The 14,452-nt window shown below is 32.2% G+C and overlaps 1 protein-coding gene across 1 annotated transcript; it reads left to right on the top strand.

The window, feature by feature from the left end:
- The first annotated feature begins 695 nt into the window (after positions 1-695).
- On the top strand, positions 696-6,985 carry LOC107856801 (vesicle-associated protein 4-2). Its single transcript, XM_016701773.2, has 7 exons — positions 696-1,215; positions 1,972-2,042; positions 3,347-3,428; positions 3,529-3,647; positions 6,186-6,263; positions 6,396-6,515; positions 6,716-6,985. The coding sequence occupies exons 1-7, from the start codon at positions 921-923 to the stop codon at positions 6,773-6,775; spliced, it is 825 nt and encodes a 274-aa protein (XP_016557259.1). The 5' UTR covers positions 696-920; the 3' UTR covers positions 6,776-6,985.
- Positions 6,986-14,452: the final 7,467 nt, after the last annotated feature.

Below are 14,452 nucleotides of genomic sequence, written 5' to 3'. Positions count from 1 at the left end.
TTATTAATTATGATTTGAAAATATAATAAAGCGTCAAAAACACACCTAAACTATCCTCTTTTTTTGAGTTTCATACCTAAACTATCGAGGGTATGAGAAACACACTTAAAATATCACTGGTTAATTTGAGAAACACACCTTAAAATAAATAAAAATTAATCAAAATATTTTAAAATGAAAACAAATAATGTGTTAGCAATTAAGAATAAAAATATGTTATGTGGACTATTTTTAATGACTAGATACATATAAAGAGTTTGTAAGAAAATATTTGGTGTAATCAGCTTTTAGGTGTGTTTCTTGAATTAAAGTGATAGTTATGTGTGTTTTTCAAACTAAAAGTGATAGTTTAGGTGTGTTTCTCAAATTAAAGGTGATAGGTGTGTTTCTCACAATTCCATTAGTAGGCGTGGATTTGATACTTTATTCTTAAAAATAAAAATTTGAATATATACATTTTATTTAGTCATTTAATTATACAGGTAGTACTGAGAGAACATAATAATATTTCCTTGATTTTATAAAAGACAACTAAATTAAAATAAATAGTTTTAGAAAGAATGCTATTAAAATAGTGGGAGTAATTGAATTATACTCTTATAATCTTATCCAACTCCAATTCTAACTCCAACTTTAAAAAATTATGATTTTCGTGCTGAGACGGCGCCTTAGTATTTAAGACAACTTTTAATTTGAAGAGAACCAATGCAACAACAGCAATAACTGTTGTCACACTCCCCATACACATTATGACAGCAACCCATCATTCCCACGCTATGTAACTCGCATCCTATGCCCCCTCGCACCCCCACCCCTCCACCCCACTCACCCCCACCCCTAAATGCTATAGCAAAAATTTTGGTGCTAGTAGTAATAATAATAAACCAAACTGCCTAACACAGCAAGAACAACAACAAACAATGGCACTTGGTAATGAAAAATCTGTAGATGGAAAAATTTGGGGACTATGTAAACTTCCATTTTGGCATTCAAACAGCAGTTCAGTGGCTGCTACTTCTTCTTCTGTTGCTTCTTCTTCATCATCTTTTAGGCAGCAGCAACAACAACAGTTTCAGCATCAGAACCATAATGGCATTTCTGTGGATCATCATTCTAATATTCATGCTTCACTTAAAGTTTCTTCTGTTGCAAAATCATTTCTTCCAACGCGTCGTAAGCTCAGTCTTGATCCACCAAACAAGCTTTACTTTCCATGTATGTTCATCATTTTCGCTATTCTTGTTAAATTTTCTGGCTATATCTAATTGTTTGTCATGAATTAGACCATACCCGCAACTGATGTGGCATCTTTTTTGAGTTTTCTTTTGCATAATGGGTTGATTTCTCATCACATAGGTAATTTGATCAGTTATTTTGCTACTTGCTCAGTCTCAATTTAGTTGTCTTACCTTTGTTTAGTTTGTTTTAAATAAAGAATGACTTTTCCTATCTTTGGTAACTTTCTAATTCCGACATTCTATATGACTTGTTTAAGATCAGAATATTCAAATAGTATTTTAGTACATCACACATATTTCTAGTTTAAGTTTAAGATAACAAGATTTAAAAGTTTTCCTTATTTTCTTAAATTACATAACTAGTCAAACTAAGACACTAAAATTGAAACTGAAGGAGTTCTTTTCTGTTGCTAATATGTCTTAATTTGGATTTAATAGAAAGAAAGTTTGCTACATTACTTTTATGTTTACTGAAAAGGAATGTTGATTTTTGATTCTAGTAAGTTATATATTTTACTTTGTAGCTACTTCACCAGGAGTATTATTATGTTACATAAACTTAATGGACCAATATTAACTAAACCAGAATTTTGTTTTCTATTCTATGTTTTGGATGAAAATTGACTATTTAGCAGTAATAATAATTCTTATGTCTAATTAAGGGTTGTCTTTCTATTTTTTTTTAAAATTATTTATTGGATTATGCTTATTCTATTCTTATCCCTTTTTGTAGATGAGCCTGGTAAACAAGTCAAGAGTGCTATTAGAATCAAGAACATTAGCAAGAATCCTGTAGCCTTCAAGGTACATTACACTAGCCTCATTATATGGTCCTGTTATTTTCTTGTTTTGGTGGTTTGATGCTTTATGTTTTCTGATGTGAAATGTGCTTAGTACCTAATACTCATGATGTCAATTTCATAATCTCCATAATTAGTGCAACAACTCACTTTAATTCTCCACTAGGCCAACTTTCTCTGAGTTGGTAATAAAGCAACTTTTTTTTGGTTAATTTATAGTAATTCTGGATATTGAAGATTAAAATGATGATGATGAAGTGTGGTTAGTGGGAAATGTTCATTATTTGCTAGATCTACATCACTATGGAAAGTAAATTTGGATCTTCCAGATAGCCAATTTGTCAAGTTTGTCATTTGTAACTAATACTATTTCACGATACTCGTCTTCTGCATCACTGTTCATACAATAATAACTATGTCTCAATCCCAAACAAGTTGGGGCATCATTGTTCGTAATCGAGCCTACATAAATTTTTGACTAGTGACCATAGGTCTTAACAGCCAATTATTATGTGTGAGTTAATGGTGAAATTGATATGTTTAACTAGCATCATTCTGTGTATTAATTTGATAGTGTATCCAAACCAAACTGACCATTTTTGAATTAATACAAGATAGTTGCTTTGTTACAGAAATTTCTCCATTTTTTGTTACACTAATAACTATCAAAGTTCAGAATACAAACACAGTAGCCTTGTTCTATTATATCTAAAATTGATTCTGTATCATTTAGAATTCCTCTTTACACCAAAAGTAAAGTAACAATCAACAATTCATCTTAATCTTCTGAATAGAGCTACATATCTATCTTTAAAACATCTTGTATTCCTTTCCTTTCAAATAAACATTGTATATTTGCAGGAGTCGTTTTCCACCTATTCGTCTGTCTAACAATTTTGCGCGAGCCATTTCAGCATTCCAGCAGCTCTGTATTCAGCTTGACATTGTCCAGTGAATTCCTTTCATATTCAAACATAGTTGCCTGAGATCATCAGTAATTTCACATTGCAAAATAACATGACTACTTTTTCTTTAGCTAATAGCCAAACAAAACAAACCATCTGACAAGGAATTTTTACTTTCTATTTGTGTTTCCAAGGCCAAAGATTAACTTGTTGACCAACATAAATCAGTGCAAAATGGGAAGATTTTACTGTCGTTTCTGTTGCAAGATGTTTTCCGTATTTGTAACGTTTATCAGCTTAATATTGTAGCATTTCAGATATTTTTTCTAATTTTATCATTGTGGTCAGCTTACTATTGCTATCCAGACACACTTCCTAATTTTACTTCGTTGTGCTTTCTCAGTTTCAAACTACGGGGCCAAAGAGTTGTTACATGCGGCCTCCAGGTGGTATTCTTGCTCCTGATGAAAGCATCATTGCAACAGGTAACGCTCCTCTTGGCATTTCATGTCCATTTGTGTGATGTTACTTGAGAATAGCTGCTTATTGCTGTTTTAGTATGCTAATGACACACCTAATTAACAGTTTTCAAATTCGTCGAGCCACCTGATAATAACGAGAAACAAGTTGGCAAGAAGAGCAGGGTCAAGTTCAAAGTCATGAGCTTAAAAGTAAAAGAGGATGTTGATTATGTGCCAGAGCTGGTAAGTGCTAAATAATGGTTTTGCTTGTCCATGGATTAACAGATGTATTCTCTCATGAAAGTGAACAACCTGCTTAAATTCAATGTTGGCCTTTAGAAACTTTATTTTATTCATCCTAGTACTCCATATAACTTTTTTGGAATAGATATCTGCGATCTTCTTGAATTTTTTAGCTGGACCGGAAAGTAAGTATCCTATATATTTGATCTATAAAGCATAAATCCAAAAAAAAAAAGAAGGAAAAATAAAAAGAGAATCAATCATATGTGTGATGGAAATGTAGGATACTTGAAACAATATTTAGAATAACAAACAGATTGCGCCTTGATCCGTTTGATGCTCAAGTCCTTAGATCAAAACCTTTTCATGGTCATACTAGAAGTGACACATTTCTTGTTTACGCTGTGATTAGTTTTCCTCTAAAGCTTACTTAGAATAGCATCAAGTCATTGATCTTGATTCTTTTATATTTCCTGTTGTTTCGCTCTGGTCTTTGCTTTGTTACCATGTTATTTGTTGTTGTTACTGTTCCTTTTCTCCTTTATTTTTAGCATGGCCTCTCCATACTTGATTTTGATATGTTTTACTTGAGCCGAGTGTCTATCAGAAACAACCTCTCTACCTTAACATGGTAGAGGTAAGGCTGCATATACACCATCCTCCCCATACCGTACTTGTGGGATTACACTGGGTATGTTGTTGTCATTGATCTTGCTTCCACTGAACAGTGCTTCTTAGTCAACAACTCTTCACCTTCTAAGGTGCTGCCATTTAACATGAGTATTTTCTCATATATTTTGAAGTTAATTAAAACATGCTATAGCTACGGTTTTCCCTCCACAATAACTATGCAATGTATAGATGAAAGTAAGAATTTCACCACTAATAAAGAGAATTATAGTGGCCTACCATAATATGAACTTCGATCCCAAAAGAGTATACATACTTTTCATTCTTATTTAAGAAAATACATTACATATTTATAGTACATTCCGAGAAGTTTCTGATGCCTCTGTCTTCTCAAATTTGAATGTTGTTTCTGGTCTTTAAAAAATGTCATCAGAGGTTGGTAGGATTTGCATTGGTCGCCTCAAAACTCTGTTCATATGAACATGTTTTGTGTCCCCTTTAGATCAGTTCCGCAAATCAACTCAGAAGCATGCTAATTAGTTTAATAACTGGATCATTTGATCTACATCAGCTGATTTTTGGTATGCATTGAAAACATGTCATGTTTGCCGCGGTGTGTAGATATCCTCCGAGCAAGATGAGAACACCAATATAAGTAGTTTCAAATGTTAACATCTCACACCAGCAAACCCATAGAGCATCAAAATTTAAGTTGTGCCAAATGTAACAGAAACAACATACATGGTGTAATCCCGTATGAAAAGCAACCTATCCTTGAAGGGAAATCTACCTTGGCTTTCTTTATTTGTATACTTCTTTCTGTTGTATACTTTTCTTTCAATAGCTTTACCAATCAAAAAAGGAATAAGTCTTTCTAGTGTATTTGAAACATGTAAATCGTGCACTTCAAGTTCCAATTCTACTTTTGATTCTGCAATCACAAGTATTCTTGATGTACTTTTGCATTTCAATATTTTCTATATGATGGTTAAAATCTTATAATCCTCCTTAGTTCTAGGCTTGTCATTCTTCTATGCATATTTTCTTTTCCTTTTCTTAAGATAGCAGAATACTTTGTTGGACTTGCATTTTATATCTTAACTAGCAGTTTGAAAGCTATAAATTATCAGCTTCAAGAATAAGCACACGCTATCACATACTATTTGGCCTATCAGATTTGACAGTAATGATGGTCTCTAGCACCTTCTTTCCAGAAAACTCTCTTCGTAAATGAAATTCTTTTCAGTTTATGCTCCACCACCTAGTATTTTGAGTTTTCTTTGGTAGTTAGTGTACATTATAAATCAAGAAAAGTAAACTTGATATCGGATTTTCATTCTGTTGTAAACACGGACTCATATTAAAAGAATAATGAGTCATATCCATGTATTATTATCAATTTGGCATACTGTATCCTACAACAACAACAACGACATACTCAGAGTAATCCCACAAGTGGATTATACAAGGGTAATGTGTACGCTGACTTCCCCCTACTTTGAAGCTAGAGAGGTTGTTTGTGAGAGATGCTAGGCTCAAGCAAAGCATTTTAAGCAGATTTGAAAAGTAAATACAGAGTGAAGAGACCATGTTGCAAATAATGTAGAAAAGAATAGTAACACAACAAATAATACGACAACCAAAGTAAATAAACATACTGTATCCAACATCATCTATTTTTGAGTTGGCTAATGGCTACTAAGGTTTTCCTCTTTATGTGACTGAATAGGAAAATTGAAATGCAAGCAGTAATTGACTTTCACAACTAAGAAAACAGAAGTGTAGAATAATTTGATAAATATCCAAGAGTAGTTTTCCTCTTCTTCTTTTCCACTCCTTGAACTCGCTTAAGAATTAGACCTTTGACCCTCTTAATGTTTGCATTCATGCTAACATGATTTGGATCAGTTTGACGAACGGAGGGACGAAGTAGCAGTTGAACAAGTATTGGGTGTGGTATTCCTTGATACTGAACGCCCTTGCCCTGTAAGTAGGTTTTCTCTACCAGTTTTGCTCATTAGTTGAATCAGATTCTTTCCGCAGTCTGTTTCAATTAATGTGATTGTCTGAGGTTTATGTGGAAATGACTCCAAGGATTTTGTGTCTCATTTTCCCTAGGCACTCGAGAAACTTAACCGCCAGCTAGCTGAAGCTGAGGCTGAGGTTGAGGCACGCAAAAGACCTCCAGAAGATACAGGTCCAAAGATCGTCGGGGAAGGCCTTGTCATTGACGAATGGGTAAGTTGTCTTGCCACTACTACATTCTTATATTCAATGCTCAGGCTTGATGTTCCAAATCAAAAGCATATTAGAAACTAGGCTTGTTGCTTTTTGATCTCTTTGAATGCTCTTTTGGTTTAATATGCAAACAATGAACAAAAATGCCCTTCGTTAACATGACTTTTTGTTCTAATACTCAGTGTGTTTTACTATTTCAGAAAGAAAGAAGGGAAAGATATCTTGCAAGGCAACAAGTTGATGGAGTTGATTCAGTATAAATCAAAGCTCTCATTTCTGTGGATGGTTGAGACTTGAGAAGCAAATAGCCTGCAGATTAACAGATATACTTAGGTTGTTTTTCTTCTCAAAAAGTGAAATTGATTTTTTCATGTGATTTTTCAATCCTCTCTATTCCTGGATCCTTGTCTTTCAACTCTTGCTTGTATATAAGAGAAACTTGGGAAGTTCCTTCCTTAATTGATCAACAACCACATCCATTCTGTTGCTTTCGTGATTAATTCTTTGGTTTCCCTAAGGGTCGGGTCTGGTTCGAAAAGCGATAGGAAATCATAATTTGAAATCAGATTGATTTGAAGTTGAAGTTTTGTTTGGATATGCAATTTGAATTTCTTTAAGTTGTATTTTTATCATAAATATGAAAACCTAATTTTCTTAAGTTGTGAAAATTATGAGGATTTTCCTAATTTTTATACAATCTTACTAAAAGAGCAAACCATAGTTTATAAATAAGATATTAGAATATCCTAAGTATTGCATTGATAGGGTTGCATGTCTCTATCTCTTTTATAAATAAATGTTTTCGATTACAAATTTTAAGTACGCATAATTTTATAATGATCTAGTACTAGTCAACAATTATAATAACTAGTTACTCTTTAATATAATTTTTCACATGGTGTGGATAATTTCTTGACCATGAGTCTTTTTCCGAAATATAAACTTATGGTCAATTTTAACATTTTGAAAGTTTGAAATCATGATTTGGAGGGGTGTGCAGATTTCGGTTCAACCCGTTAACGCGAATTGATAATTTGTTTATCGAGTTAACGAATCAGTTTTTTAACTATCGGGGCAGGTGTCGGGTCCAATTTTTTCAATATCGGGTTATTGGTTCGGGGCTCGGTTATCTTGATTTGTTTATCGGACAGCCCGACAATCCGATAACCAAAAGTAGTGCAGCCCATTTATTTCCAAGTCCATTACCCACTGGTGGCCCACTGCCCATTCCCAGTTGGCCAATTCTCAAGCCCATCGCCCCACCGCCCCTTACCTAAAAAGATTTAGGGGTCGTTTGGTAGGAAAATAAGTTATGCAGGGATTAGTAATACAGGGATTAGTAATGTAGGGATTACTAATACAAAGATTGTAATGCAGGAATTAATTTTTATCAAGTGTTTGGTTCATTATGTTAAAAGCTAAATATACTATGTATTGTGTTTGGTTTAAAATTTTACAAATATGTTCTTACAATCATGCCCTTGATCTTTTTGTGGAATTTCTATTTCATTTAACTTGACATCTTAAAAATTAAAATATGAATCAAATGCCTGAAGTGAATAGACTCTTCGTCAAATAATCTACGGACCTTTACCACATTATGAAATGCACACTATCGCGAGATATTATTGTTCAAACAATTATTGAGGTTATCCATCTTTGAGGACACTTGTGTTTTTCTTTTTCTTTTTTTTTTTGTTTAGATGTAATTTTATTACATTTAACCAATTCATCAACGAATTAAACACACAGGGTCCAACTATCAAGTTCACAAGTATGCACTATAAAATCTATGACTATGAGCCCGTGCTAATGCTACAGCAATGTCAAGTACAACCAACCATGGTGGACATATACGCCAACTACAACATCGTGAAGCAGTAAAGCTAGGAAAAAAAAACTATTGAATCAGGCTATCTGCAGACTAGTGCACCAAATCGTAACCAGCTCCTCAAAAATCAAAATTTATCAATTAGTTGGATAAAGGAAATTTAGTAAAGGAGATTGAGGGGTAATTTGGTCATTTAATTATGTTATTCATATATTATTTGATCCCGTATAACTAATTCTTAGGTTTCCTCCGTATAAGATCATATATCATATGGTATTTTAGTTATCCATGTATAAGGAGGGATTAAATTGAGTTGTGCAACAATGTACTAGGCTGGATTAAATTTTAATACATGGACTATTTTATTTAATACATCCTACAAAACGTGTTCTTAGGGTTTCATTCTCTCACTAGTCAGTCACAAACTGAGTATTGCACAAAGTCACAAACTCAACTCAACTACTCAAGAGAGACGATTTGCTCGAAATTTCAAGAGACCAAAGAGGCAAAGACGATTTGCTCGAAATCGCCATCGGTCAGACCAAAAATTCTCTAGCCTCCAGGTTTTCCTTCCTTTAATATCTCTATGCAATCTCTGTTCTGCTTTATCTGTGTAGTAGATCCGAAATTTAGCTCTTTTTCTATTGTTGTGGTCTTGGTGCTAGTGTGTGTGCACGAAATTTTTTATCAACTAGGTATAGATATATGGTGAAGAACTATGGATTATAACCCATTTATATATATATAGTTTGTAGTAGATAAGATATTTATAGATGTTTTAATTAAGTTTTCATGGTGGTGATATATATCTTTCTATTTTGCATGTTCATGAGTACTATAAATATGTAGTGCAGCTTTATACTTATGTGCTTCTGTTTGTACGACATATTTATACTTATATGCTTCTCTTTGTACTGGCCAATGCCCAGTTATACTTATGATTTGCTTATGTTTGAAAGATATTTTGAATGATAACCGAACCAATAACAATCAATGACCGATAAACCGATAACCGATAAGCCGATATCTTAATGGTTTAGTTTTATTACAAATCGATAATTAATATGTCAAAGCGATAAACTTCAAAATCGAACCGAACCGACCAATATGCAGCCCTAATTTGGGGAGAATTGGAGATTTAAAATTATGGTCTCAACTTAACATGTCCAAACATTAATTTGCAATTGTGATTTCATATCGCAAATTCAAACACCTACATAAGTGAGCTTCTCGCAACCTCTTTGGAAATGTTGGATAAAAAACGATACTGATTCTTCAAATTATCTTCATGGTTAAGAGTAGAAAAGATATTCCATTTCATATTGTTGATGTTGTTGTTATTTTTCTAAACGGAAAAGAGCCAAAAATACCCTTAATCAATCAAAAAAAGTTCATAAATATCCTTCATCCATCTATGGGACTGAAAATACCCTTAGGGGTCGTTTGGTAGAGTGCATTGAAAAATATAATGCATACATTAATTAATGTGTACTATTAGTACCTTGTTTGGTACATCTTTTTGCCTATGTATAACCAGTGGCGGATCCAGAAATTTTTTTCAGGGGGTTCGAAAAATAAAAATATAAATGTGTGAATAAACCAACAAAATATAATTTCAAGGGACGTAATAGTATACAGTCTATAAATATAAAATACTTAAACTTATATTTTTAACTTATTTTAAAAAAATTTTAGGCTTATACTTACACTTATATTTTAACTTATTTAAAAACAAAAAAAAATTATATAGCAGGTGAGGCATGTAGTCTTTTTTTTAATAGTTATAGGCTTCTTCTTTTTTGTTCTGTAGGCATCCAGCTGTAGGTTTCAGTCTACCTGAAGTAGGTCCCCAGCTAGAGGAGATTGTACCACTGAGCTATCATAATCCTGTGTCAAGTGGTTCAAAATTAATGTATGTACATAAATATAGATTTTCTACCTTATATATACAACGTAATTTTTTTGCCGAGGGGATACCCCCTCGCCACTACGTAGGTCCGCCCCTATGTATAACTAATGCAAGTATTAGTTATACACTCACTCTATTGTGTATTGAGATGTATATTAATAATAGGCATAATACATAAATATGACCCTAAACCTAACATCAAATTATAACATTAACCTTAAACTTTGGCAGTGCACAAGTAGGCTCTTTAACTATATAAAACCTGAACAAATAAATATTTCAATCCTATGTGACAAAATGTGTGTGTACACGCAAAACTGAGCGCATCATGCTTAAAATTTGAGTCTCCCAATGGTTAAAAAATGGTTGAATGACTATTATGCCCTTACTAACTCCTTTTTATAAATTTAAATGGCTTTTTTCTATTATTTTTCTATTATTTTCAGCTCACTGATGAAAATGGCATCTAATTTCTTTTGTCATTGCGGAAAAAGAAAAATATTGAAGATTTCTTAATTAGGTGGGTAAGCCTCATAAGGAAAAATCGCTCGAGTATCTATATATATTATAGAGCAGAGGACGAAGCACCACAATTAGCAATGTGACAAGCTACTGAGAAGCTACGTGGCAGTTTTTAGGATTAAGTTAATAATGCAATAAAAAAATTGAACTATTTGAATATTAAAATGCATTATCCTTTATTTAAAAAAAAAATCATTAGCTTAAAAATAGAAATTCATGGTTGAAGAGTTTTAAAATAGACTTCTACTTTTTCATAAACGTTAACATATCTCTTTGAAAATTAAGTTATTTAATATATCTAAATATAATTTATTTAAATATTAAATTAAAAATGAAAGTATAGTAATAATTAAAAAAATTATAGTTTTAATAAAACGTGCAAAAAAAATTGGGCCATTATAGTTTCAATACGTATCTCTTTAAAATTTAAATGCTATGAAATATATTTAAATATAATGTATTTACACATTAATGAAAGATGAAAATTTTACTAAAATATTTTTATTATTATTATTATTATTATTATTATTATTATTATTATTATTATTAATAATAATAATAATAATAATAATAATAATAGTAGTAGTAGTTGTCACACCCCTTTTTTAAAAAAAAAAAATAAAAAATAATAGTTTGAATACTATTGATAGAAACAATAGTAGTTGTCACACCCCGTTTTTACAAAAAAAAAAAGATATTGATTTTAAGTTTGAAAGGTTTTTATTATTAAAGTGACAAAATGAAGATTTATTTCGAAAATGATTCATTTCTTAATTAAATTCAGAGTCGCCGCTTGACATAATCGGGTGTGACAAGTCATCTTTGAAAATCCTTTTCCAAACGGTTTTGATTCTAAAACTGATCTGCGAACAGAGATTCTGGCTAAGAAACTCTGTTGATCGAGGGGAAGGTGTTAGGCATCCCTCGGTCCCGTGGTTCGACCATGGTCGCTTGGTGGAGCATATCGGCTAATTTGGCACTATGAATGTATAAACCACACAAAACACATAACACAATCAATCAATCAAGCAAAACATAACAAATCCAAAATACAGTGTTCAGTTTAATTATACAATCCCAAAAATAGAAAAATGCGAAAATGTAAACCTACACTAACCTACACTAATCCTAAACTACTCTCCAATGCTTTACCCGATGCCTCGGGCCTTCGTCACGGACGTCCTCCGAGTACAAAATACTTTGGGGCATTTTCTGGTGAATAAATACAACATACCTTCGAGGCATTTCCCCGGTGAATGAATACATCTGAATCGAATACGATAAACTAGAAAACATTCAACACACACATATTCAAACATTCAACGCGTTCAAGTAAACATCATTCCTAAATTTTTCCTACCCGAACCTTAACTTTTGCCTATCCAATTCGATTTATCATGATAGTATCGAGTTCATAAACTTAATATTTATTTCAAATAAAGCAAAACAACAACAAACCAACATTAATCTAAATTCACCCTTTTTATCATTCTCGCAATTCCACCCCAAATTCATTCTCAAACAATAGTTAACAAATTTTTCGATTATCAAATCACTCCTAAAAGGAAAAGAAAATGTGATAGAGGGGTAGAGGTAGGGGTAGGGGGACACATAGGGTAGGATGAGGTAGGGGTGAGGGGTGAGGGGATTGAGTTGGTTGAGATAAAGTTTGTTAGGATAAGGGAATATTAGAGATTTAATTTGTTAGAAATTTATTGAAATTTTGCTATTTTTATGGGGTATAATCACATGGGTGAGGGTGTATGATAACGTGAGCTGAAAAATGAATGAATTGAATTTTTGGGAGGGACAAAATTTGGTGTCTACAGTAGTACGTAATATGTAGAAGTATAATAATAATAATAATAATAATAATAATAATAGACTTTACTATTTTTAATTTACCTTTTAAAATTTAAATATTAAAAATATTTTAAAATTAAAAGACAAAATTCTTTTGTCAATGGGCAAAACGACGTGGTTTTAATTGAAAGACAAAATTCTTTTGTCGGTCTTTTTAATGAGGTGGCACCGTATGAGTAGATTACTAATCCATGTAGGTGCAGGTGAGGTACACGCGTGTAAGTTGCAAAATTGGAGTGTTTATTTGTTTAGATTTTGTATAGTTAGATGGCCTACTTGTGCACTGTCAAAGTTTAAGGTCAATGTTATAAGTTTATGTCAAGTTTAGGATCATATTTATGTATTATTCCTTAATAATACGGACCATTTTTTATGTATTAGTAATACAAAAACTTTAAACACATGTATTAAGTTTAACTTATTAAATGACCTTAATACCCCTCAATTTTCCTCTCAAAATATTTCAGAATTCCTTTTCTCACCATTTTAATTTGCAAAAGTGAATTTTCTCAAAACAATTCACAATTTCTTTTCCCACCATTTTAATTTACAACAATGAGTGGTTGGTTTAAATAATTCTTAACATATTTTTGCTTTGCTTCAAGGGTCTTTAAAAAAAAATTAAAAAAATCTTGAAACTATTCCTTAATTTTACATCTTGTATTTTATTTTTGTTTCAACTATATATGTTAATCCGTCGGCGTAACATTTCATGCGCAAAGATAAAGGTCTTGCAATTAATCCAAAACCTCTATATATTAGCTCAACAATATTAATTATATTTGAGATGGCAAAAGAACTTTATTGCAAAAAAAGTGTACAAAGTCAAAGGAGGGTATTTTTGTAAACAAACATTTCTTTTATAGAAATTATGTAAGATATATTATCTCTAATACATCAAACCAAATAACGTATGAGAAACAATATCAGCATAGCTAATACAAGCATTACTAATACATTATATTTTGCATTGTTATTATACACTCTACCAAAAGACTCTTTAAAGTTTATTTTGGGGACCAAACATACCCCTCAAACTAATAGATGAACTCAAGTCAACTTTAACACTTTTAACATGTCACGTGGCATTTTATTATTGATCACACATCTTAAAATGGATGAACGCCGGTCAAGTTTTCTGGCAAGCTGAAGGTTGAATGCAGGTCAAGTTTTCTAGCAAGCTGAGAGCTGGTTTTGGTGAATGGCCTCCGGTCCATAACTTCAAATTTGCAAAACACGTATCTTATCTCCTTTAATTAGTGTGGTGAAGCTTCTCTGAGTTAAAAATCAGTGATGTTTCATAGTAATAGTTATTTTCAAATATACATTTAATGTAAGATTACTTTCCACAATACTTCTTGCCAAAAAGAAGAACGAATGGATCGCCCTTGGTGTACTTAGAAAGAATGGATCGTTCCTGATATACTTTTCTATTTTTTTCGTTTCTCTTAATTTTCTTCCTTCAACAACGATTTTTTACTCCAAAAAATAATTTAAAAAAAATCATCAGCGTCTTCAACAAAACTTTCAATTATAGGAAATTTTGCACCAACTGGTCGTTTCCTCACCCATTACGTTCTCTTCATAAACTATCAGAAAAAACATGCCACCTGAAATTTTAAAATGTGTGACCAACAATAAAATGCACGTGGCATGTTAAAAGTTGACCTGAGTTCATCCGTTAGTTTGAGGGGTATGTTTGGCCCCAAAAATAAACTTTAAGGGTACTTTTAGATTCATAAATGGATGGAGGTTATTTATGAACCTTTTTTGATAGATGAAGGGTATTTTTGACCCTTTTTCATTTCCTAA

The sequence above is a fragment of the Capsicum annuum genome, chromosome 7, assembly GCF_002878395.1.
Source record: "Capsicum annuum cultivar UCD-10X-F1 chromosome 7, UCD10Xv1.1, whole genome shotgun sequence".
Classification (NCBI taxonomy): domain Eukaryota; kingdom Viridiplantae; phylum Streptophyta; class Magnoliopsida; order Solanales; family Solanaceae; genus Capsicum; species Capsicum annuum.
The sequence above is the reverse complement of the archived record's forward strand: the minus strand, read 5'-3'. Positions and strand labels throughout refer to the sequence as shown.

What these genes read in the sequence shown, in the direction of transcription:
- LOC107856801 (XM_016701773.2), top strand. Translation starts at nt 921, where the DNA reads ATGGCACTTGGTAATGAAAAATCTGTAGATGGAAAAATTTGGGGACTA. An exon ending in AGAATCCTGTAGCCTTCAAG is followed by an intron (nt 2,043 to 3,346) that starts GTACATTACACT and finishes GTGCTTTCTCAG; the next exon opens with TTTCAAACTACGGGGCCAAA. An exon ending in TGAAAGCATCATTGCAACAG is followed by an intron (nt 3,429 to 3,528) that starts GTAACGCTCCTC and finishes CCTAATTAACAG; the next exon opens with TTTTCAAATTCGTCGAGCCA.